Below are 26179 nucleotides of genomic sequence, written 5' to 3'. Positions count from 1 at the left end.
GTATATGTGCATATGCAATTCACATATGCGATCGCATATATGGCATATGCGAAAATATGCGATCGCAAATGAGTTGTATGCAATCACATACAGCATATGCGATCGCATATTGGCCAACGGTTGGCATATTTATTTTTATTTTTGTAATTAAAAGAAAAATTTTTCGTTTATAAAAAGGCCTCCCAACCTCCCCCATTTACAATATTCTCACTCTAAAATTCTCTTACTCTCTTCTTCTCTTGCATTTCTTAATTCCGAGTGCTCTCTCTTTCTCTCTCTCTCTCTCTCTCTCTCTCTCTATTGAAAGTACATGATGTTTAATTGATTTTATTTTTCTCAAATATATTTTAAATATATAAAATTAGTTATCTATTAACTTAGGAAAGTTACCCTTAATTGCTTATATTTTTATACAAATTTTTTTGTTGAAAATTTTCATATTTTTCTATTTTTTATTTTAAAAAAATTAAAATTTTAAAATTTAAAATATGTAGTCGCATATGCGATTGCACATGATCACATATGCGATTCGACAACATTGATTGTATGGACAAGATGGTAAGAAATTGACAACGGTACTAAAATGGGGATATATACATGTACATGGAAAATTACCTTTTCATTATATGTGTGGGAATTTTGTACCTTATTCTCAGGTGTTCATTTTGAGCATTCTTGGTACCAAGCTAATCGAATTATACACCCTTTCAATACCATGATTCAATAGCAAGCAGTTATCAACATAGATGAGTGATATTAGATTTTGTACACCAATACACATGCATAGATCATAGTCATGAATGAGTCCTCACATCATTACATACCCAAAATATGAATGCCATCTATTATGTGAACCATCATAGCCATATTCTCCAAATACATAATCCAAGGCATGTTATGGATTATTTGCACCATCACATGCATTAGAATATGTAAATGAATGTAATCATTTTTTAAATCCTCAGATCTTTGTATGTCATCGGACCCATTCAGACAATATATTCAACCACCTAAGGATGCACCATCCATGCAAGGATCAAATTGGAAGAGTGTGCTCCATACACACACGTGGATAGATCTGGCTAAAACTTACGTATTGGGCAATTCGTCTGTCCATCTGAGTCGTCACATGTGTTCGGTATATTGAAATTGAGCTACCGACGAAGTTTCAGCTCAATTAGATCATCAACAAGTAGGATTCATCAAAAACAAGATAAACGGCTCATATTTAAATCAAACCAGATCTGACGTTCAAATATCATATCCATTCCATCCATCGTTTAGAGCACGTCATAAAGTGTGTCTGCATCAAATTTCAGGTCTATCTGACCGGGATGGAAAAGATATCATCCGATCATGTTTTGAACAATCATATCCATCCAAAATGTTCATAAACTGTATGTCAAAACTCTTGGCCGCCCATAGTAAAGACAGTCCAGCATCAGATCATACTAGCACTGACTTGACGTGGTTGGATTTTCCATTGAAACTACTCAAGCAGGAGTGTCCATTGATCAACGGTCCATATTGCCTTTTTACTGATTGGGTCACATGTAGAAGGCCACATACGATTTATATGCATTGCTGGACATGGGACATTCTCACCCTAAAAGGGTCTAGATGATGGCTCAAACTTTCCTATGCATGAGCGTGCATTGATAAGGCAAGTGAAGAGATGGGATGTTCCCATGCCATCGTGTGATCAACCACACGTGTGAACCCCACATGCTTGATTCTCTTCCTTGTCCCTGAATATGTGAATCCGGAAATTTTGCATTTGATGTTGGGCCACCTACACCTGGATCTTCCATGAATGGTTAAAATAAAATATTTGTATCTAAGTACAAAGAAATTCAGTTTAATCTAGGCCATCCATGATGCTAGATACATCAAGATCTAAAAAAGACGAAATTACAACTCGATTGGACACAGAAACGGTCCATTCTACTACATCCATTGATTTAATTTCCATCGTTGCTGCTCCTCGGTCTTATAAACTTCAATATACCTTATTATATCAAAAGTATATAATCTTATCCATTCATGCACCCAAATTGATTAAATCTTTCTACTCTTAATGGTGATCATGGTAGGCCATAAATTTCATGCAAGCTTAAGTGATGGATCAACATATATGAATCATTGGATGTACTATCAAGCATAATTAAAATACTTCAATTGTTAAAATCGATTATTCAAACTTAAACATTTAAAATGTGTTGGACAACTATAAAACCACTTGTTGGACTGTCCAAATATAAAGATCAGTCCATACTAAGCATTCAAGGTACGCAAGTGGACACCATGTCCAACAACACATGTATGTCATTCATTAATGTATCCTAGCAAGACACCTAAATAACAAAATACTTGAACCATGAAGCCTCGAGGTGGCCTTTACTCTTTAAGGATTAGTGAAAGTTAGTACATGATCAGCTCAATTCGGTCAAGACATGATGGACCTCTTTAACCAGAGAGTTGATCCAACCTACCAAGTACCAATGCAAGTGTCCAATCCGCACTAAGACCAAGAATACACAAACACATTGAATATTTACACTCTCATTTAATATTGGATAATAACACATAATAACGCATAATTCCTGATGGTGGAGACTAGAGGTGGGCACCGGACGACTCGATTTGGCTAACTCGACTTGTCCGACTCGTTCCGATCCGACTCGACCCGAACTAAATGGGTCAGTCGGTCCGAACCGAGTAGGCTTCGCCTAATCCGAACTCAAACCGAGTCGAGTTCGAGTTACCTAGTAACTCGACCCGAAACCCGATCCTGTTAGACCCGACTTGATCCGAAACCCAACTCTCTAACCCTACCTGCCGCACCCTACCCCGACCCGATCCCAAAATCTGTCTCCCTCCCTCGTCCTCCTCATCTTTCAAGCCCGGCAACCACCCATCACCTTCACCCTCCTCCTCATCTCTCTCCTCTCTACTCTCTCAGTCTCTCCCTCCCTCATCTCTCAATCCGACTCACTGCCAACTCGACCTGACTTGGTACTTCTGACCAGATCGGACTCGGTCTGGATCAGTCTAGGCCAGATCAGACTCGAATTGAGTTAGGCATGCTAGACTTAGTATCAAGTCGGATCAAGTTCGGGTCAAGCCTATTTCAAAACCGGATCGAGTTAGAGTTAGCCCTAACTCGGTCCGACTCGACTCAATGCCCAGCTCTAATGGAGACTGTCCATCTCAACTCATCATTGGTTACCAAATCGACATTATGAGTAATTAATATCCATGACCCACAACTCTTCCTTGACTAGTGGCTATTGTGGCCAATCTCAACTTCCATGAGGACACACACAAGAAACCCTCTCCAATATAGATAAGCATATCCACATGTTTCATCAGTTCCATACACAATTAATGAGGCAAGAGGTATTGTTTTAAAAATAAACAAGATCAAAAAAAGAACATCGGCTTGCTTTCGAGGGCATATAGTGCCAACTCAAAGTTGCTTGCAGTTTGAGCCCACCCAAGTTGAACCCCACCTGAGTCGAGACCCATGAGGTCAAACTCTACATGCCCACCGTGATGTATCAAACATCCATCCCATGCCTTTTGTTGGGTCTACTCCGGGTCATGGGATGTACCAACAATCAGCCATATCGAACTCAAGTAGGCCACACCATCTGGAGCCATGTGAAATCATCATGAAATATCTTATATCACTTGGGGGGACTCACCTAAGCTTTAAAATGGCTTGAAATTTCTTATGACCCCTCTTCCAAGTGGACACACACAATGGACAGACTAAATGTCTGAACCACATGATGTAGTTTTGCCCAACTAAGTCATGGATTGCACTGAATTTTTTGCCTCATGTCTCACCATGGAAGGGCTCATCTGATGCACAAGGTGGATGTTTGAAAACTATCACCGTGGGGCCCACAAAGGTCAACCTCATAGTCCACAAAGGTGCGTGAGTGTGTGGGGGTTCGAGTACCCATAGGTGGTGAAATTCCACTAGCGTGAGTGTGTGGGGGTGCGTGTGCGTGTGTAATTAAAAAAAAATAAAATAAAATAAAAAAACAAAAAAAAAAAAACTCATAGTCCATTTTCCAAATTGTGGATTAGAGTGGAATGATTAAGTTTTAATCTTTCAAATTGCAGATTGAAAGTTTAGTACTTCAAATTTCTTTTCTTGCATTAATGAGTGATTGGCCATCTTAAATCACAATTTGCAAGAATCACAATGTCATGCAGCTTGTCCATGAGGGATAGACACCAATTAGCCAAAGTTCTCAAAAACTAATCATTGAATGATCCTAACTATTTTCAGACTTCTGATAAAAATCTTCGGTAATCATATGCACAAGCATGACAGCATGGAATATCGGTGTGAAATCCAAGCTGTCCATCAGATGCCTTGGCCAAAAAAATTGCCAGTTGACTCATCAGGTCGGCCAGATTTTTATGAAACATAAGTGTAGCTGAAAAACAGAATAGCTGTTGGATGTGTGTACTCTAGAAGCCAAGGTCTTGTTGATTGGAAGTGGAATAAAGTCATTAGTGAGTGTGGAGTCTTGTATGTCTTAGTGGGTTATAGTAGATTTGATAGTACACAAGCTTGGACTTATCCTTAGACCTAAGGTTATGGAGGGATTTTTTTGTCTTAGTGTTATGGCTTTGAGACACCTTTTAATTCCATCAATGTGATAGACACATGGTGTGATTGGGTACGTGCATTAAAATTCAGTTGAAACCTTATGTACTATTGGAAAAATGATGAATCTTGTACACAACGGAGGATAGAGGAAAAAGATAATGAGACAATCAGATCTATCGAGTTCAAGGCTTGACTTGAATAGTCAATTTTGAGACACCTTTTAATTCCATCAATGTGATAGACGCATATGTGTGATTGGGTACATGCATTAAAATTCAGTTGAAGCCTGACGTACTCTAATATGGGATTTGCGAGTCACCCTAGACTTAAATCTATAACCCTATCTTGCTTATTAGAAACTCTAGCAAATTCTAAATACGTTGTCACTATCTCAAAAATGTTTTCAAAAGATTTTACAATTTTTTTGAACCATTCGGTGTCTTGATTTCATTATTGAAGTGTTTTTTTAAATCAAAAGATTAATGAAAATCAAACGGTTAGATCTTTTTGTGATTCACCTTTTATGTTTGCGTGGGACTTCGCGCCAAGAGTGGATGACAGTAATAGTGAAAGGATTTGAGTCCATTTGGGTGCATGGGAGAAGGGCTATAGCATGGGTTGGACATCACCCAAGAGGCTTGATTTGTGGGGAAGAAGGGCTGATCTTCTGATTGCACACATTGAAGTGGGGCCGTGGGGCCTGCGGTTGGGTAATAATTCCAACTGGATTTTTTTAAAAAAAATAATGATCCGCATACGATAAGCCAATATGCAAGCTTTGGATAGTCATATCGTGGACTGACTAGCGATCGGTAGTTTTGAAATTTTTGAATGTAGATGCAAGCTGCATCAACCTCTAATCAGTCTCGTTACAACCAATCTTTATCTCTCTCTCAAGGATGGGCAGATCCCTATACACATATGAACTTAGCAAACCTCATACTATTTTAAACAGGCGCGTGTTGGTTTTGGCATCAAAATTTCAAGAGATTTAAGGTGTAGTTGATAGCAAGTGAGAACTATGGTTGTTCTTCATTCTGCATGCTGCTCTAGATGTTGATTGGAAATTGAACTTTGATGGTTCCTCTAAAGAGGTTCAATCCTTAGATATAAGGGCAATAGAAAAATGGCCTCGGCCAGATCGACCAGTGGGAATTATTCAATGAAGCAAAAGCTAAGGCATTTAAGAGAAGGATTAAAGATATTTACCAAAAAACCAAACTAGAAAATGGTGACCTAAGTATTGTTCCATCTTGACTCTTCAGCAGGATTCATGACTTCGTCTCTAGGTAGGGTGACAAATAAGCTGGCCTAGCCAGAGCCATACCACCGGTCCAACTGGGTTTGGGTTAGGTGTTTTGATCAGTAGGTCCATGTTGGGCATTGGTTTCTGATCAGGTCAAAAGAACAAACTAAGAGGAGTCGACTTAATCTATAACTTCAATGGTTATAACTTTGCAACCAGTTATTGGAATCATGCAAATAAGATCATTGGAAAGCTATGAATGAGCCCTGCAACCTAACCAATGGAACATGGTCCATTGACCTCTGAATAGTTTTGCAAATAAATCTGCCTGGGTCAAATTTCAATTCAAATCCAATACTTATTATTTCTAAGTTACAATTTTGCTATTTTTTGTAGTTATTTTTAGGTTTAAAGAATCTTATAATAACTTTAAGTCACTTTGTCAATTTAGATGTTTTTACTATTTTTAGAAAGTTCTACTATTTTGGGTAAATTACAAGGCTAGGACTTATATAAGCCATATCAATTGCATTGTAAAGAAACAATTCATAATTTCCATGCTATTTGAATTTTTTTAATCATTGAGGAAGAAGACAGTGATTTCTTCCTTCTCCTTTCTCCACGCACCTGCTATGTTAATCACCATCGTCATTATAGAGCTATTATGGATCAGCTTTAATAAAATATGGTATCTCTAAAAAAAAATCATATGGGTTTTGTTAAAACCAATTCAAAAAGTGAATTATGTAAGAATTCATCAAGATATGCATTTCAGCACACGAAATAGTATCACTGGCAAGATTTATTAAACGGCTAAAAGTACAATGGACAAAAATAGTCTCCATGCCTATCTATAGAAAAGGGAGCACAAGGCAATTTTTCTTCTTCATCTTCTTCCTCCACTTCTTCTTCTATAAGGGCAGCATCGACTAGTAGTGCAACTTAGTAAACGTAGCCCTTGACGAACATTCCTTGCTTCGATTCCTCCGACTCGCCCTCACCCGTGTATTTCCCGAGCTGAGCCAGAGAGTTGGCTTTGGCCCGAATCAACAGAGTGTCCTGAGCTGCCTTCACGTTCTCAGGTCTTCCTCCCCATGTCTTCAGGCAAGTGTTTTGAAGGGCTCTGGCGTAGGAGAACGAAACGTGCCATGGGTTGGGAGCTTGGTTCATGGCATTCAAGTTGAGGGTCGCTTCCACTTCCGACTGCCCACCTGACAGGAACTGAAACATTCCAAATTTCAAACAAGGAATCAATGAGTCGGTAGTTTATCAAGATCAGAACTTTTCTATGTTACAATTTTGAATTTTGATTTGAAAGTCTTGGTTGCCTCTGTTTGGATGCCCGCCAACCGTGAATTGGGCGACCTGTAGATTATCTCATCCATTGATGTCATCCCATTTGCATATCAGGCTGACAGCCAACCAAGGAAATACAAATAGTGGCCCATCTTAACATGGCCCCCATTTCTCACAATCATCATCAAGAGCAATTAGGAGCAGTTTGGACATTTCAAATATTCAAAAGTTAGTTATAGATTTCCAACTGCCAGAGAGAGAGAGAGAGAGAGAGAGAGAGAGACTTGCCATGATTCCAGGAACGGATGGGGGAATTCTGGTCTGGAGAAGCTTGAGGGTGTATGTAGCGACCTGTTCAGGTGTGGCCCTGTCCTTGCACTCAGCTCCAGGAGTAACCATGCTAGGCTTGAGGAGGATCCCTTCAAACATCACATTGTTTTCAGCTAGGTAGAAGAAGACTTCAGCCCACACCTTCCGGGCCACCTCAAATGTCCTGTCAATACCATGTTCACCATCGAGCAGGATCTCTGGCTCTACGATTGGAACCAGGCCATTATCCTGCCAATCTCGACCAATCAGTTGATCCTTAACTGCAATGTGACGGAATTAAAGAGGAGTATAAATAGCTGAAATCTTACTTGTGAGATCGCAGCATAGCGAGCAAGACCCCAAGCAGCTTCCTTCACTGCAAGTGCAGATGGGCCGTTTGGAATGCTCACGACTGTCCGCCTGTCAGGGAAATTGATATTAGTCCAACACCCACAAATTTCTTTTGGAGATGAAGTGAACATTTCGCCGATGATTGATCTTGTTTTCCATTTTATTAAAGAAGGAAGTCCCTGAATTATGGGAAATGGTTTATAAAGACCATCAAATGCATGTATGTATTGTGTGAAGTGAATCTGAACCACTGTTTGGTCAAGATCAGACACTGATAAGAAGTGGGCCCCACTTGTTTTGAATGTTCATGGAGGATACAGGATCAAGTAACACCCACTTCCTACAACCAACAGCTAAGAAATTCAATACATGAATGTACTTATATAATGAAAATATCCAGTGAGAGAGGTGTTGGTGAATCTCATCATCTTGATCAAAATTGCACAGTGATAAGAAGCTAGTGGGGGCCCGCTTCTTGTCAGCGACGACCATGATCAGTTGCAAAGATTTTCTGATTGGAAACACTTCTACTAAGGATTTTCTGTGAATTTCTACCATTTTGCAAAACGAGCGCCTTGCTGATAGTAAGCGGCAGAGCGGGAAGCAAGGCCATCGAGGCCCTGGCACCAAGATTCATTGTTCGAGCCGGCCAGAGGCACTAGACCCTGAAAGATAACAAACACATGACATGAATCAAATCATTAAAGATACAATGAGAGGATAAAATGATAGTGGGCCTAACTATCACATCCATACATTACCTTGTCAACCTTGATCCCTGGCACTATGTTCTGCTCAACAAGGACATCAACAATCTTCTTGCCGTCGACCGTGGACTGGTAGAGCGTCTCCTCGAACAGGATGGCTCCAGATATGTAGTTGCCAAGGCCAGGAGCAGAGACGAGCAGGGTGCGGTAAGCCTGTCGGTTCGCCTCTGTGTTCTCGAGCCCAATGGACGCGAGTCGCTTCCCGCATGTCGCATTCGACTCGTCCATAGCCAGGATGCCACGCCCTGGAGAAGCAACGATTTTCTGCCAATGCCATGGAAAATGAGTAGGTGTCACAAGGGTAATTTGGTCAATTACATGAACCATCTCCGAACTGGCTTATCTGGGCCAGGTCCAAGGCTGTGCGTGGCCTGGACCATGAATGAGAACTCAGGCTCAGTTGGGTTTATTAAGTTGGGCTAAATGGTCCATTGAGGAGGAGATAACAAAAGTACAGATCCTGCCTATGAGACACGACCAAAATTAGGGGTAGGAATGGGCTGGGTTGACCTGCGGTTCAACTGGCCCGACCCACTTCTAAGGTGGGTTTTGGCCAACCTCGATGGGTAATGGGTCGGGCTCGGGTTGGCCATGGTGCAAAAATCAAGCCAATTAATGGATCCTAAGCTTCCAATCAATAGCATAAAAATGAACAGTCAAGATTGATTCAAGAAACAAAATAAGTCCAATCATCATCTTGGAAACATTTAGTAGATATATCCCACTTTGTATTTCTTATGATTATAAAGTAACATTTTGATTTAATGATTCTAACCATGTGATTTATGATTGGTGAATAATGAATGGTTGTAACAAATTGGTCCTGTTTCAAGGATTAGGATCATCCGATCAGCATAATTCTTACACCATAGCTTGTAGGTCACCACGTGTGGCGTTTAAAAGATTTGGAGACATTAGAAAAACCCATTAAATATCAAACATAATTCATGAATTAGCATATGCATGTTGTAGAACTGGGGAAAAGGGGAAAGTTGTCCACTTATTGCATTACAAAACTAAATGAACAGATAAAATACCCAACTTTAGAAAGAAAAGCCTTAATAGACATCTTGCTCCCATTTTAATTGCTATAGGGCCTGTTTGGACAGCCGACCCGCAATCCTCATTTCATGAAAAAGCAATCAGATTGGTTTTTGGGTTCTCATGGAATTTTCACCTAAATCATCAGGTGGGTTCGAAACGGACAATTGCCAGTGGCGATCCAACAGGCCACGGAATCCTGGTTTCAGATCAAAAGAAGGGTTCCACCTCCTAGTATTGGCTTTTTATGGTGTCCAAACAGCCCCTCAAGAGACCATTAAAAAAATAGGAGCCTTAGAATCCTCTAGTCAATGATATATATGGTATACTTCATTTTCCTGTCTTGAGTTTGTACATGTGGGGCGATGGTTCAATGATCCTAGCATTAGTCTCTTTTAGTGTCTTAAATATGTAAGCAATAGGATCTCTCGATGCCATCAAAATCCTATTTAAGATGTTACTGAGTAGGTATGGATGTCATCCTACCGAGAAAACCTAAAAAAATTCATATTAGTCGCTAAAACTTTTTAGTATTGCTACTCGATGTCATCGAAGTAAGTTTGCTGCCATTAACAAGTCATCGATGAGTAGTCGATGCCATCGAAGTCCCATAAAAAAAATACGCGCAGAATTGTGTGAGTGCAGGATTTGTTTCTAGGTGTTTCCGCAGTTTTCAACATAGACCATGTTGAAAAATCCACTCATCCTAACCTTTAATTTATGGCCTACAAATCCAGGTTCCAAAAACAAGCGAACTCACTAGGATATATCTTTTCACTGGGCTGATTTTTTGGGTCAATGAAACATGAGCCTAATTATACAAATTCCATATCCCCACCTCAGAGTATCCTGCACTGCACTTCCTCTTGATATAAAGCATGACTCGACTCAAAATTCAATTGAGTTGAGTTATTTGATGTGTTTCGAGTCGAGTCGACTCAGCAAGTTTTAATAGTATATTCTACAATGAAAACGAAGGTAGAGAGGAAATTTTCATACCGCAGTCTTGATGAGCTCATCGGAGTAGGGACCGGCACGTACAGTGAGCGTGGAAGGAGCGGAGTGGGACCGGAAGCCAGCGGTGGCCGACGGGAGGCGAAGGGACTGTCCCTTCACCCATTCGGATTTGTCGAGGACCGGAGATGATTTTAAGAGAGATGCCGACGCCATTTCTCCGGTCGACCGACGGTTTTTCTCTTATCGGATTCCGGTAAACACACACCGTTCACTCCTTAGCTTAAGCACAGCTTGGAGTGGCTATCCTTACTCACCATTTATAATTTTACATCGTACCTAAGAGATGTCTCGTTTGAGGCTCACATGCATTGGTCAATGAGAGCCTGCCACGTGTCTGATAACTTGCTGTGTCTACATGGTGGGATGTACCTCCAATCAGGACGTACCACTGAAGCACACGTGATAGAGTTAGGTGTCATGTGCACACGTACCACTGAAGCACACGTGTGTGACATCCTTATCATGTTGCTTGTGCTACTCTCATTTTAGGTGGGCCACTCATTCATGAGAAAATTCAAAGGGTAGGATAAAGACGACATGTGGTCTGTATTCAAGCTTTATTGAGTGGTCCACTTGATGGGTGGGCCTTATCTGAATTTCATGAATTTGGATGGGGGGCTGTGAATTTGCACATGTGGTTTAATCCAAGCCATTGATCTGACAACCCCATCATGGATTTTCCATAGGCCCCAAATTTATCAAATTGGAAGATCCTAACCATTGAATAAACGTGAGAGTTGACAAACTGATCAGATTTTTTTTGGGCAGAGTCAATCTAAGCACGGGCCCATCAGATCAATGGCTTTGATAAAACAACCATGGGACCCACATGTACAAAATAGATGCACAATAGGGAATTTCCCTGTTGGTTACAAACATGGATCAAATTTTGGGGATAAAAGAAGAAGATGGGAAATAGACGGTTGTGATTTGAGGGCCCCTCGTGTGAGCTGGCGGAACATATGTTAGAGATCCAGACCGTTTATCATGTAATTTGCACTGTGATCATACCGTCTGTAAAATATCAGGTGGGTATACACATCAAGTGAGCCACACTTCTGAGTTGAATTTGGAATGTTGGAATTCTTTTCTTAGCCGTCCATTTTTCTGATTAACGTACCAACATTGTTTTTGGTCCATGGCATGTTCACATTGTAACCCAGATGATAAACGGTCCAGATCTCTGATATGGGTTCCATCTGCCCAGATATCTGACACTCCTTTGGACCATCAGTTCAGGAACCACTGGCTGAATTACAGCCAAAAATATATATCATGGCAAGGGCATTTCACCATTACATAAATGTTTTCAGTTTTGACAGGTGGGGACCATGGTCAGGTAATTCAGACCATTGATCATTCATGCTAATGTCTCTGGATTACGACCTAAGAAAATATCATGGATGGGAGAATCTTGACCTTTCAATTTGTGGCATTCACAAGACATGTCAGAATTACAAGGGAGCAGATTAGGTGTGTTGCCCGGGTAACACTTTAGTGGGTGTTACCCTTACTGTGGGGCTCACATTGATGATGTGTTGTATATCCACGCCGTCCATCCGTTTCTTCAGCACATTTTAGAACGGGTCCAAAAAATTAAGCATATCGAAATATCAAGTGGACCACACAACAGGAAACATTGGTGATTGAATATCTTACCATTAAAAATTCCAAAGGGCTTTTTTTTTTTTTTTTTTTTTACATCCAACCTGTTGATAATGTCAACAAGATCTGGATGAATGTAAAATCTAAATATCAGCTTGATCTAAAACTTTTGTGCTCCATAAAAAGTATTTAATTGTTATTCATCACTGTTTCTAGTGGTACGGCCCACCTGATATTTGGATCTTCTTAATTTTTGGGATCACATTTAAATTGAGATGGAAAAACAGATGGACGGCGTGGATATATAAAAATACATCAATCTGGCCCCACAAGGTTAGTGTAACACCCACTAAGGTAGTACCCGGGTAACAGCTAATCCGCTCCCGAAATACAATATAGGTCTTTCAATCAACTTAAAAAAGAGCCCTGAGGCCCTGTTTGGTTACCAGAGGTCTGCGATCAACTGGAAAAGAGTCCTAAGGCCCCTGTTTGGTTGCCATAGGTCCATATTCAACTGGAATAATAATAATAATAATAAAAGCCCGAGGCCTCGTTTGATTGCCCCCAAAAGTATGAATTTATCTCATTTTAGTTAGCAATAATTATGCAGGGATGATAATTAAATAAATAAATAAATAAAATCTTTATAACACATAAAAGATCTCAAGATTGGACACAATTCGAACATGTGGTGTGCATGCCACGTCTAAGTTTTCCAATAGGTGGGCCCCATGACAAGGACCACTTTTTGCAAAACTCAGGCTGATTGCTCATCATGTGGGCCACATCATTGAAAACAATATGTAGCCATTGGTAAATAACAAAATACAAGCATTGTTCACCAATTGAGTGGACGTTAATGAGTGGATGTGGCGCATATGACAGGTTCAACTCATCTCTTGGGTGGACAGCAACTTATGGTTGGGCCTGAGAAATATACATATGGAAAAGGTTCTATGCGGTCGAGTTCATGGGAACTACCACAAGGTCGAGTTGTGTGGGCCCACCGTGATGCGTGTTGAACATCTACCCCATCAGTCAGATGCACCATTCCATGGTAGGCCTAGGGCTTAAAAATCAAGTCAATCCGTGACTTGTGTGGGCCACAACACATACAAAAGTTGAGAGGGTTTACCCTCCATTAAAACATTCATAATAATTTGTCGGGCCCACTGAGATGTGGTTCACAAATCCAGCCCATCCATTATGTGTGTCTTGCTTAGATGAGGGGTCAGACCAAGTTTCAGATGCATCCAAATTTTAGGTGGGCCCCACCAAGTGCTTTTATATGTATTAAGATGTCTTCACATGATTTTAGATGTTATGGCCCACATGAGTTCCGTGGCTGATTTTTTGGGATATCCCATAATTTAAAGGGGACCCATCAAATGCATGGTGTTGATGGTCGACACACATCACGGTGGGGCCCACACAGCTCAATCTCATGGGAAGTTCCTATGAGCTCAACCGCATAGAACCTTTTTACACACACACACATATATATAAAGGGGACCCATCAAATGCACGGTGTTGATGGTCGACATACATCACAGTGGGGCCCACACAGCTCAACCTCATGGGAAGTTCTCATATATATATATATATATATATATATATATATATATATATATATATATGGGAAAAGGTATTATGCGCTTGTCCTCTCGAGTTCATCCCATGAGGTTGAGCTATGTGGGCCCCATTGTGATGTGTTTCGAACATTTATCTCATCAGTCAAATGCACCATTCCATATGGGCCTAAGTCTCAAAATTCAATTCAATCTGTGACTTGTGTGGGCCACACCACATATAGAAGTGGAGAGGGGCCGTGCACCATTAAAACATTCATAATCAGTTTTTTGGGCCCACAGAGATGTGGTTTGCAAATCCAGCCCATCCGTTATGTATGTCCCACTTACATGAGGGTTCAAACCAAGTTTCAGCAGAATTAAAAACTCAGGTGGGCCCCACCAAGTGCTTTTATATGTTTTAACGGTGTTTCACATGATTTTAGATGGTATAGCCCACCTGAATTCTGTATATAGCTGATTTTTGGGATATCCCATAATTTAGAGGGTACCCATCAAATGCACGGGTTGATGGTCAACACGCATCATGGTGGGGCCCACACAGTTCGACGTCATGGGAGCTTATCGTGAGGTCGAGCGTGTATATATATATGGGAAAAGGTACTGTGCGCTCGACCTCACGATAAGCTCCCGTGAGGTCGAGCTGTGTGGGCCCCACCGTGATGCGTGTCGACCATTAACATCGTGCATTTGATGGGTCCCCTCTAAATTATGGGATATCCCAAAAATCAGCCGTATACGGAACTCAGGTGGGCCATACCATCTAAAATCATGTGAAGACATGCCAAAAACATATAAAAGCACTTGGTGGGACCCACCTGAGTTTTGAATGCTGCTGAAACTTGGTCTGAACCCTCATTCAAGTGGGACACACATAATGGATGGGCTGGATTTGCAAACCACATCTCGGTGGGCCCAAAAAATGATTATGAATGTTTTAATGGTGCACGGCCCCTCCCCTCTTTTGTATGTGGAGTGGCCCACACAACTCACGGATTGACTTGATTTTTTAGACCTAAGCCCACGATGGAATGGTGCATCTGACTGATGGGGTAGATGTTCGAAATGCATCACGGTGGGGCCCACATAGCTCGACCTCATGGGACGGTCCCATCAGCTCGAGCGCATAGTACCTTTTCCCTATATATATATATATATGAGGTCGAGCTGTGTGGGCCCCACCGTGATGCGTCTTGAACATCAATATCGTCAGTTAGATGCACCATTCCATGATGGGCCTCGGGCTTAAAATTCAAGTCAATCTGTGACTTTTGTGGGCCACATCACATACAAAATTTGAGAGGGGTTACCCTTCCATTAAAACACTCATAATCATTTGTTGGGCTCACCGAGATGTGGTTCACAAATCTAGCCCATCCATTTTATGTGTCCCACTTGGATGAGAGGTCAGACCAAGTTTCAGACGCATCCAAATTTCAGGTGGTCCCCACTAAGTGCTTTTATATGTTTTAGGCATGTCTTCACATGATTTTAGATGGTATGGCCCACCTGAGTTTCGTTTACGACTTATTTTTGGGATATCCCATAATTTAAAGGGGACCCATCAAATGCACGGTGTTGATGTATGACATACATCATGGTGGGGCCCATACAGCTCGACCTCATGGGAAGTTCCCATGAGCTTGACCCTATGTACACACACACACACAGAGCTAGGCATTTCTGACCCGATCCGAACCGAACCGACGACTTGAATTGGTTCGGATCGATTAAGGCCAATTAGATCCGATCGTTCATCGGATCGAGTTCAGATCAATGGCCAATCCAGACCGACCCGATCCGCACAATGTTCATTCAACACTATTTTTTGTAATGTTGCCCACTTCAGATTGAGATATTCCTCATTTTTGGTTTATACCATAAAATGATCTAGAAAAATAGATGGACGGCATAGATGAAATAAATACATCATGGTGGGTCCACTAAGCACCAACCATCAACCATGGGCCGGTAGTAGGGGAGTAGTTAATCCCTCTCTCAGTTCATGGCTTGAGGTACACATTGAGCACCGAGCTTGAGAGAGAGAGAGAGAGAGAGAGAGAGAGAGAGAGAGTTCTATGCAGCTCATGGGAACTTCCCATGAGGTCGAGCTATGTGGGCCCCACCGTGATGCGTGTCAAACATCAACACCGTGCATTTGATGGGTCCCCTTTAAATTATGGCATATCCCAAAAATCAGCCGTATACGAAACTCAGGTGGGCCATACCATCTAAATCATGTGAAGACATTCCTAAAACATATAAAATCACTTGGTGAGGCCCATCTAAAATTTGGATGCATTTGAAACTTGGTCTAACCCCTCATCCAAGTGGGACACACATAATGAATGGTCTGGATTTGTGAACCACACATCAGTGGGCCCAAAAAATGATTATGAATATTATAATGGGAGGGTAACACGTGAAGCATTCACAGACTGGCTACTTCACGGACTAGCACTCTGGCAGTGGCTGGTAGGTGTATCAGCGCACCACAGGTGATATGAAGTCAGCAAATTCTGTGGGCCCCATCATGAGGTATGTGTTATATCCAAACCGTCCAGCCATTTGGCGGGCTCGTCTTAAGGCTTGAGTCGAAAAATAAGACAAATCTAAAGATCAAGTGGACCACAATGCAAAAAGCAGTGGGGTTGAACGTCTACCATTGAAATTGAGAATTCGATCCAAACTGTACCCAACTCAATCCAACTCGGTTTCCCTGACTGAGTCGGACTCGGTTCAGGTCAGGCCAGCAGTGTGACGAATCAGATCAAGTCAGAGGACTCAGACTTAATCCCACTTGATCCCAGATCGGATCGAGTTCGGTTTGAGCATTGAAAGTTTCGGACAGAGTCGAATTGGACCCAATCCAATCCGACTCGACTCGATGCCCACCTCTTCACACACACACATACACACACATATAGGGAAAAGGTTCTATGCGGTCGAGCTCATGGGAAGTTCCCATGAGGTCGAGCTGTGTGGGCCCCATTGTGATGCGTGTCGGCCATCAACCCCATAAGTCAGACGCACCATTCCATGGTGGGCTTAGGGCTTAAAAATCAAGTCAATCTGTGACTTGTGTGGGCCACACCACATATAGGGTTACCCTCCATTAAAACATTCATAATCATTTGTTGGGCCCACCGAGATGTGGTTCACAAATCCAGCCCATCCATTATGTGTCCCACTTGGATGAGGGGTCAGACCAAGTTTCAGATGCATCCAAATTTTAGGTGGGTCCCACCAAGTGCCTTTATATGTTTTAGGCATGTCTTTACATGATTTGATGTCCGACATGCATCACAGTGGGGCCCACACAGCTTGACCTCATGGGAAGTCCCCCCCCCAAACACACACACACACACACACACCCCTTTAAGAAGTTAAGAAACTTATGGGGCTTCAAGCTCAGTCATTTCCCTAGTTGGGATGCTCTCTAGCAACTCAATTAAGAAGCTAGAGTTATAAAAACTATCATTTCTATTAAATAATGAAGCAGGCTCTAACCACCTTATGTTAAGGTAGTATTGTATGAAAGTAAGGGCCATGTGATGTATTCAGGACATCCAAACTGTCCAACATATGCCCGATTTAAGTTAACCCAAGGTATAGAAAAATCACTCTGATCCATAACTCTAAGGAGTGATGCTTACCATTGATTTGAATAGGAGGACCATCGTGTATTATATGCAATCCAGGCCATTCAGATCCTTCATATGGCTTGGATGAAGTGCAGGCCAAAAATCAGGCATTCTGCAGTTCAGGTGGGCTTCAATACAAATCAAGGGAAGTGTTCCCTCCCATCTTATATCCTATTATGTGACTCATGTGAGTGTTTTGATAGAGATGATTTCTTTATATACAGGGTAAAAAAAGCTCACGTATATGATAGAATGGATGGATGTTCTTCATGCATTGTGCGGGCCTCACATCTACTGGAACGCACCTCATACATGATTATTGTTATCTAAAAAGAGATGAAACTGTTTTCAAGTGTTAGCCAAATAGGATTACAGGCCGTTTGATACTGTAAAGAGATTACAGGTAATCGAATGTTAACCTAACAAAAAAATGCACATGAGTGAGTTCTCATGTGCCCGTAGAATCCAGTTAACGTTTATCCATGATTAATAATCAGAGTAGCCTTAAATTAATGACATCAAAAGTTATGCAGAGATAATAGATTCCAAAGATATATTGCTAATAGTTAAATGTACAATTTCAATAGTGGTGATTGCCTAAAATGTGATTATACAAACCATAATGAACACACAACAAAATCAATACATAAAGCACACCCAGTCAATGACCCTAACGTATACATGCATAAAATTAAAATAAATATGAGGTTTTCTAATTTCGCTTGACACTCATAAGATTTCATGGCGAAAGAGCAAGCCGGTCCAAGCCTACCCGCTGGAGATCTTAATAGCACTTGCATCAACAACATCACTTAATTTGTGTTTTAAAATACCATCCCAAATGGGAGTGAGTATCTAACTCAATGGTTCCATTAGTTCTAAGTTACACATGTTATTGACTCAATATATACAGGTAATGATTAAAAAAAAAATCAAGCACTTTCTAAATACTCTTGTTAAATGCATGAATGAGATTATGAAATGATGCATGCGCCTCATAATCCAGCACTCCCTCACAAGCGACTTCAACGCGTATTTCGCAAATACCAGCACTCCCTCATCACGCGACTCCAACACCAAATCACAACATCTTATTCTAGTGCAATGCGATTGATGTGTATGATTAATAAAGTTATTATTAATTCTAGTTCATACAACAAATTGGCTAAGCTTATATACCGACATTATAACACGAGTCTTTATCTGGATTACGTGGTTCCCTGCAGCATGTAGTAGCTCCTCACTAGTGTCTTTTAATTCAAATTTAGGTATCACCCGTTATATCTCACAAATTAACAATTCTAAAAGTATAGCATGATACCCAAAGGTATTAGGATCAACCCAAGATGGGTCATCACCCAAACACCGCGTATGATCAATTAGTTTAAAGGTGTGGGCTTATCATATAAAAATTGTATCAACATAAAGGAAAGAGATCGTCACCCAATTTCATTCATGCCTGAGTCGTTCAAACAGTACTTTGACATGTAATCATCAGCCGAGTATTTAACGTGAGTTGTTCGAATAACAATCTTTCACCTTCATCAGTGCTCACTGGTCATTACGGGGAGACTCATCATCCCAGCATAAGCCAACAACTTAGACACGGTGTCCCATACCACCATATCCAGCTAGTGAGTCTTTATAGGATCATAACGTAATAATAATTATGAATGAACTTATTCATGGGAACGTGATATCCTAGATTCAATTTGATTGTGTCATACATGGTGAACATACATAATCAGTCAGTTGTTAGATTAATTTTATTAACCTAGGAGAACTCCAATGCAACCGGCATTGGATAAAGCATCCTGTGTTGTCGAGCTACTGTCATTCATCCATGTTCAACTCGGTTCAATTGAACAAGCCTAGGGTGCCTGACCTAACTAAGGCACCGTTTGGCTCAAACGATTTATCGAATAACCTAACATCGTAAGCAATTCTAAACATCACTAAGGACTAACAATTTATTAGACAATCATACTGAGATTTCGCATAAACCATAAATTTAACAACTTATTTATTCAAGTATTTTTCATCAAACATGTAAACATCAATAAATAAGAATTGGCATGACATGCAATTAAAAATTAAAATGTAAACATGTTATCATACACTACATCATTCACTATCAAGAATCATTAACTAAGACCCTCAAGGTTCGATAAACGACAACCTAAGAATAATGGTTTGCACCTTTGCAATAATTCGCCTGATTTAGTGCATCTAGAGTTGGCGTTTTAGGAAAAAAATACCAATTCCTAATCAAATCAAAAGAAACTTAGGTAAGATACATATAATCTAACATGAAATACTTAAACCATAAGGAAAGAAACATTTCTTACATCCAATCGCGCATAGGGGTGGATTCGACAGAGGAAGGTGGTAATAATTTGGATTTCGTCAAATGAATTCTTATGAAAGTAAACACTAAGAACCTCTCTCTCTCTCTCTCTCTCTCTCTCTCTCTCATTTTCTCTATTCCTTTCTCTTTCACCCCAATTTCTACAGAAAATTCGTATGGGGAGAGGGGATGTGAAATGAAATGGTATTTATAATGTAAGATAGTACACAAATGGCCCCAATGGTCCTTTATTCATTATATTAATTCTAGAGGAGGTTGTTTTCAACCAATAAGACTCATTAAGAGGTGTGCGGATCAATCTAAGCCATGGGATAAGTGCCCCAATAAGTGATCTATATTTGGATATAATCATCAGATGATCGAACATGCCGATAAACTAGGAAGGCCCTACCCTAGATAGATAATTATCAAGCGTCGATCGGGTCTATAACTATACGAATGCTAGAAAGGTAATAATCTCGATTGATGCCTTAAAGTTGGTCATCATTTAATGGTCTGAAAGTCACAACTTTGGCAAAGACTGGATATATACAATTAACTTAAGTTCTTATTTGATTTCATAAATATTCACACATCTTATGCACTAACCTTGAAAGTCCAAGTTGATTCGAGACACAATCTCGGCTCGATGTCTTACGATGGACGTCAAACCCACTAAGATGAATGTCTTTTTATAGTATTGAGTTTAGTGGCCCATGTTCACAACCCCAAGTGTAGGGTCGCGATGTAGTAATAATTTCGGTAAAACCGAGGTCGAATTTACAGGGACTGAACCTTATACGTAATCTGAAAGTAAATAGAACTAGAACTTGAAGAAGATGTAATCTAAATCAGAAAATTTTAAGAGAATAATGGTGAATCACTTTAACTAAAACTTGTAAAATTCAAAGGTGAGAAACTAGGGTGCCAAGGATCCACTTGTGGAGATCAGGGAGATCTATGCTTGATTCACGAACACAACTGGACTTAGAGTCCCATCTTCATCCAGTTGGAAGATATAACCTTAAAAATTAAATCTGAACTTCCTTTGATCTAGTTTTCAAGAGATGAGAGGTATGAGGATTAAAACTGATTCCATCATAAAACCATGCCCATGAGACAAAGCAAACAACAGAATTTAATCAATCCACATCCAATCTGACAGAGTTATGAACATTAAGAAGGCTTCCATCATCCAACCATGCCTGTGAGACGATGGTGAACAACAAGGCTTCCCATCTTCACAATCTCACTAATGCAAAGAACATACCCAAAGCTATCACAGATTCATTGTAATTTAAGTCACAATAAACCATTAAAAACTAAAGGCATTCCTTATAATCAATCTAAAATCAAATCAATTCAGTTTAAACATGAATCAAAAGGCATAAAGAAAAATCTCTCATTACACTACAAGCTTCATCTCTTAGCCCTAGCTAAGAGGCTTAACCTATCATAGACATGATGGACTAAAATCTCTTAAAGAAAATAATGCCCGGGAAGGAAATAAAAATGAAGAGGAAGGAGATGGACACTCCTGGCTGACGGTCTCCATGTCTCTCTATCTTTCTCTTTCTCTCTCTTCCCACGTTCAAGATTACCATCTTCACGTCCTTCTTTCTCTATTTATAGAAATAAGGTAGGGCGGTGGAAACTTCCTACGCAAACTCTTTACGCAGCTAAGAAATTCCTTGTGTAAATCTGTTTACACAGCCAAGAAGACGGGCAAAAAATTGCCCACTTTCCTTGCTGATCAGCGAGTAATCCTCCACGTCTTGATCAAGGTTTTCGTCCCTACAGGATGGACAGTGCCGATTTTTCATTACCTTCAAGACGGAGGCCCACAACAATCCGCAATCACCAACACCCGCACTCTGTTCTTGCACCGCAAACCGACTTGCGTTTATTCTACGTTTGGCGTGGATGGTCGACAAGCCCCGCCAATCTAACCTCTTGGGTACGGGTCGGAACCTCCTTCCTTGAAGCCTGGATGGTCTATATATTCTTCCTGGTCCCAGATCTACTCGTCCATCTTGCCGGACCGTCTGGGCTCCATGGACGCACGTCTCTTTGTGTAATACTGGTTACGGTGATGTCAGTGGGGTCCACATACGAATCCACCCCATCCATTAGTTCCGTTGGGATATCTTAGTGAAGGAGGAGGTGTTTTGATTTCTTGTGAGCGTGGCCCACCGTGACGATCACCCGATGATGGTCTAGATGTTCAGCACGATGCGGGCAGATTCTGCTTTCCTTCGTGGCGTGGTTTTTATAGTCTAGGTCAGACCGTTCGTCCAATTCCAGTGGACATTCCAAATCGATCATGAAGATCAAGATCGTGGCCCATAGAAACCATCTGTAATGCTCTGTTTGCATAGCGGGAAGAAGAAGGATTTCTAAATCCTTTTAAAATTCGTCGGTCAGCGGTCTTTTGACCGAGCTCTCTAGTTTGGTGTACAGTGGGTACACTCCTGCTGTGCACGTGCACAATACAGGGTGTGGCCCACTGTGAAGTTCTTGGCAAATCCCCATTGTCCATCCATCTTCCCATCTAATTTAAGGAGTTTAGACCAAGATTGAAGCATATCCAGATATCAGGTGGGCCCTAGATCAGTGATTTATGAGTTGATCTGTCCGTTGGGCCACTTACACAAAGATTCAATTTCTGAAATTCGATGTGTATAGTTAATTTAGGGTCCTTAGGCCAGATATAAAGTTTCGAATCAAACGGATGGCGGAAACCTTGTGAACTTACATTCAGGATGACTTTCAAACGATTTCCTCAGATCTTTGGCGTGTAAATTCTTCGATCTCGATCTTCTAGGATCCATCCTTTGCCTTGGTGATTTCTGAGCATTAAATTCATGCTTTTAGTACCATTTTTTAGTCCAAGCTCCTAAATTCATCTTTCAATACAAACACAATTAAAATAGGACGTTAAACAGTATCATGTTCGTAAAATCAGGTAATAACTGCGGTTTAATATGCAATATTTGACCCTCAACAGTCTACTAACTAGCGATTTAGAACTTGTTCGGATAATCAAGGTATTCCCAGAATGAATTCGGTAGCGAGATTTCTTATGTATAATGATTAGTGTTTGGATTAACTAAATTCATATTGCGGCATATTCATAATTAGTGAAAATGACGATCCGATTATAATTACCATAAATCGTTAGTTCTTATGCTAAAAGAGTAGCTGGGTCAATTTGGTTGCTAATTAAGATATGACCTGTAAGGCCCGCTCCCGCAACACATGATATTATCCGTTTTGTCGAAGCTCACTGATTTAAAACATGTCATGCTTGTTAAGAAAGGAACCTAACTTATAGCCACCACAACTTCGGATGACGCTTACGATGTGGGACAAAGTCCTACCTTCATTGTGTACATAGTAGCCTGTCAACCACACACTAGCCTACCAAACACCTTATGGCCCACCCACATGTGCGCCCACCCACGTGTGCCCGCCCACATGTGTGCTCCTACGTGTACCTGCCCACATGTGACCACATAGTGACGGGGCGTCACAATATCCCCACCAAGGGCAGAGTCGTCCTCGGCTCTGATACCACTTGTAAGGCCCCCCCTCACAGTACATGATATTGTCCGCTTTGCCGAAGCTCACGGATTTAAAATGCGTCATGCCTGTTAAGAAATGAATCCAACTTATAGCCACCACAACTTTAGACGACGCTTCCGATGTGGGACAAAGTTTCACCTTAATTGTGTGTATAGTAGTGTGTCAGCCACCTCAGAGCCCTCTCACACGTGCTCCCGCCCACGTGTGCCCGCCCACATGTGACCACACAGTGACGAGACGCCACATAACTCCTAGTTGTCTCAACTTTAGGTAGGTTTTTATTTAGTTACGACTGTCGTGATTAGTCAGTGATAGGTCAGTTACATTCGTGGCCTTAGATGAGTAAACACGAGGCTAGACTTGATATTTAAGTGATCGACGGATTTGTTAGCTTTATATGTCTAATTAATCAAATTCATGCAATTATTTACTGGTAACACCCACATATAAGCTAACATCGAGTGTTAAGATTCAGTGAGTGACAACACAAACTAGTTATAGCAAAAAAAATTCAAGGATTTTTAAAATCCAAATGTCGAAATCTAGAATGTTACGAGAATACTATGATTGATATATGCTCCTAATTTATGGGTCCACCATTATATATATATATATATATATATATATATATATATATATATATATGGGAAAAGGTACTATGCGCTCGACCTCACGATAAGCTCCCGTGAGGTCGAGCTGTGTGGGCCCCACCGTGATGCGTGTCGACCATCAACACCGTGCATTTGATGGGTCCCCTCTAAATTATGAGATATCCCAAAAATCAGCCGTATACGGAACTCAGGTGGGCCATACCATCTAAAATCATGTGAAGACACCGTTAAAATATATAAAAGCACCTGGTGGAGCCCACCTGAGTTTTCAATGCTGCTGAAACTTGGTCTGAACCCTCATCCAAGTGGGACACACATAATGGATGGGCTGGATTTACAAACCACATCTCGGTGGGACCAAAAAACTGATTATGAATGTTTTAATGGTGCACAGCTCCTCCCCACTTCTGTATGTGGTGTGGCCCACACAAGTTACAAATTGACTTGATTTTTGAGATCTAGGCCCACGATGGAATGGTGCATCTGACTGATGGGGTAGATTTTCGAAACGCATCACAGTGGGGCCCACACAGCTCGACCTCATGGGACGGACTCGTGAGGTCGAGCGGATAGTACCTTTTCCCTATATATATATATATATATATTATATATATATATATATATATATATATATATATATATATATATATATATATATATATATATATATCCAATTTGTCCATCTTGTGCTTTCTTTGATATGCCATGTTAAAAACGGTTAAAAACCCAATGAGAGTAAAGAATGAAACGACCACATTAAAAACTTTCAAATTGCACTGGAGGCTTACTATATATAATGGGGTGGAGGAGATAACCATTCCGTCCAGTGCATGCATGCTTTATTAAACAAATCACCACTTAAAAGTCAAACAAAATAATTAATATGAAACAGTATTAACATTTGAAACTCTTTTAATGTGAAAAGTGTTTGCATTTAGAAACTTTAAAGGCATCCAAACGACCCCTAACATTATTGCTGATAGATTTTGGCCACCCCCAGCATGGATAGGACACAACAAACCAATGGTCTGGATTATCAAACCATGGGCCCTATTTACAGGAATTGAAAACAAGCATTACTATGCAAAGATGCTGAGTCACGTAACATATATATGTGGTAGAAAGATCAGGAAAATGACGTTTGAATTTTTCATGTCACAGATAAAGGTTGCTTATATATGGTAGAGAATCCTTTTTCCAATGAGAATTTGAGGTCCTCAGTTTTTCCTCTCTCTCTCTCTCTCTATCTTTAAAAAAAAAAAAAAAAAACTCTCCTTTTATTGTGATCACTGATGTCTGATTGGATTCTGATGGGATTGGGATCCCCATAACAACGGTGGGAAGCGTGCCATGTCAGCTGATTCGCATGAAAGGGGCCCATCACACCACCTGGCATTGAGGCGTACGTCTTGGACAACGATTTAGGAAAGGGAACTAACGAACAAGACAATGTCTGAATAGACAAGAGAGGTTTCTCGCCGTGGGACTTACACTGGTATGGGCCTACTCCTAAGCACCACCATACATACGACTTCGATCTCCAACACAAATTAGTTGGATCTACGTTCGGTGAGTTGGGACAATTCTAGCCGTCCGATTAATGTACTTTTGCTCATTGATGGACCATCATTTGATTGTGTTCTCAACCATCATTTGGGCCACTTATAGGACGGTCAGGATTGCCTGATACGTGTGATTTTTGTAGCAGGTCTCAGGATGTTTGGATGGCCATGATGATGTGGCAAATGGGCTACGGACCCATCACAGTCCAACTCTCCGGACAGAAGAGCATGATGTCGTGACCCTAGGCTGCCCATGGGCAGCCTGACCCGGACCAGGAGAGTGGCTGCTGATATGTGACAGGGCCTGGGCCCCTGATCTTCGCCTGAGGGCCCGACAAGAGATTGAAATCCAGAGCCAGACGGGCCTGGGCTTGAGATCTAGGCCTTTCGATGGGACCAAAAACTAATCCCCTGGCCCAGTCACTTAGATATGCTCCATGTTACACACAAGTGTGAGATCCAATCTATCTATTTCGTGGGATCCACCATATATATGCCTTGGCTTAAAAATCAGGCCTGCCCACTCCAAAAGTAGACATTGGCTTTAGGAGCAAATGGACAGCTAACGTTGACTTATTC

General features: G+C 41.0%; 1 protein-coding gene across 1 annotated transcript; it reads right to left on the bottom strand.

Moving 5' to 3' along the window:
- Positions 1–6645: 6645 nt before the first annotated feature.
- Positions 6646–10898, bottom strand: LOC131243405 (fructose-bisphosphate aldolase 1, chloroplastic). The gene is made up of 6 exons (XM_058242752.1): positions 10640–10898; positions 8594–8863; positions 8388–8497; positions 7811–7901; positions 7461–7730; positions 6646–7097 (listed from the first exon to the last, which is right to left on the bottom strand). The coding sequence occupies exons 1-6, from the start codon at positions 10808–10810 to the stop codon at positions 6819–6821; spliced, it is 1191 nt and encodes a 396-aa protein (XP_058098735.1). The 5' UTR covers positions 10811–10898; the 3' UTR covers positions 6646–6818.
- Positions 10899–26179: the final 15281 nt, after the last annotated feature.

This window comes from Magnolia sinica, chromosome 4, assembly GCF_029962835.1.
Source record: "Magnolia sinica isolate HGM2019 chromosome 4, MsV1, whole genome shotgun sequence".
Classification (NCBI taxonomy): Eukaryota; Viridiplantae; Streptophyta; class Magnoliopsida; order Magnoliales; family Magnoliaceae; genus Magnolia; species Magnolia sinica.
This window is presented reverse-complemented; position numbering and strand designations above follow the sequence as displayed.

Bases quoted from the DNA above. Each gene is read 5' to 3' on its own strand.
- LOC131243405 (XM_058242752.1), bottom strand. From the start codon at position 10,810: ATGGCGTCGGCATCTCTCTTAAAATCATCTCCGGTCCTCGACAAATCC. The intron at 8,864-10,639 runs GTATGAAAATTT...TGGCATTGGCAG, and splicing joins ATGAGCTCATCAAGACTGCG to AAAATCGTTGCTTCTCCAGG. The intron at 7,098-7,460 runs GCAAGTCTCTCT...GGAATGTTTCAG, and splicing joins CATCCGTTCCTGGAATCATG to TTCCTGTCAGGTGGGCAGTC.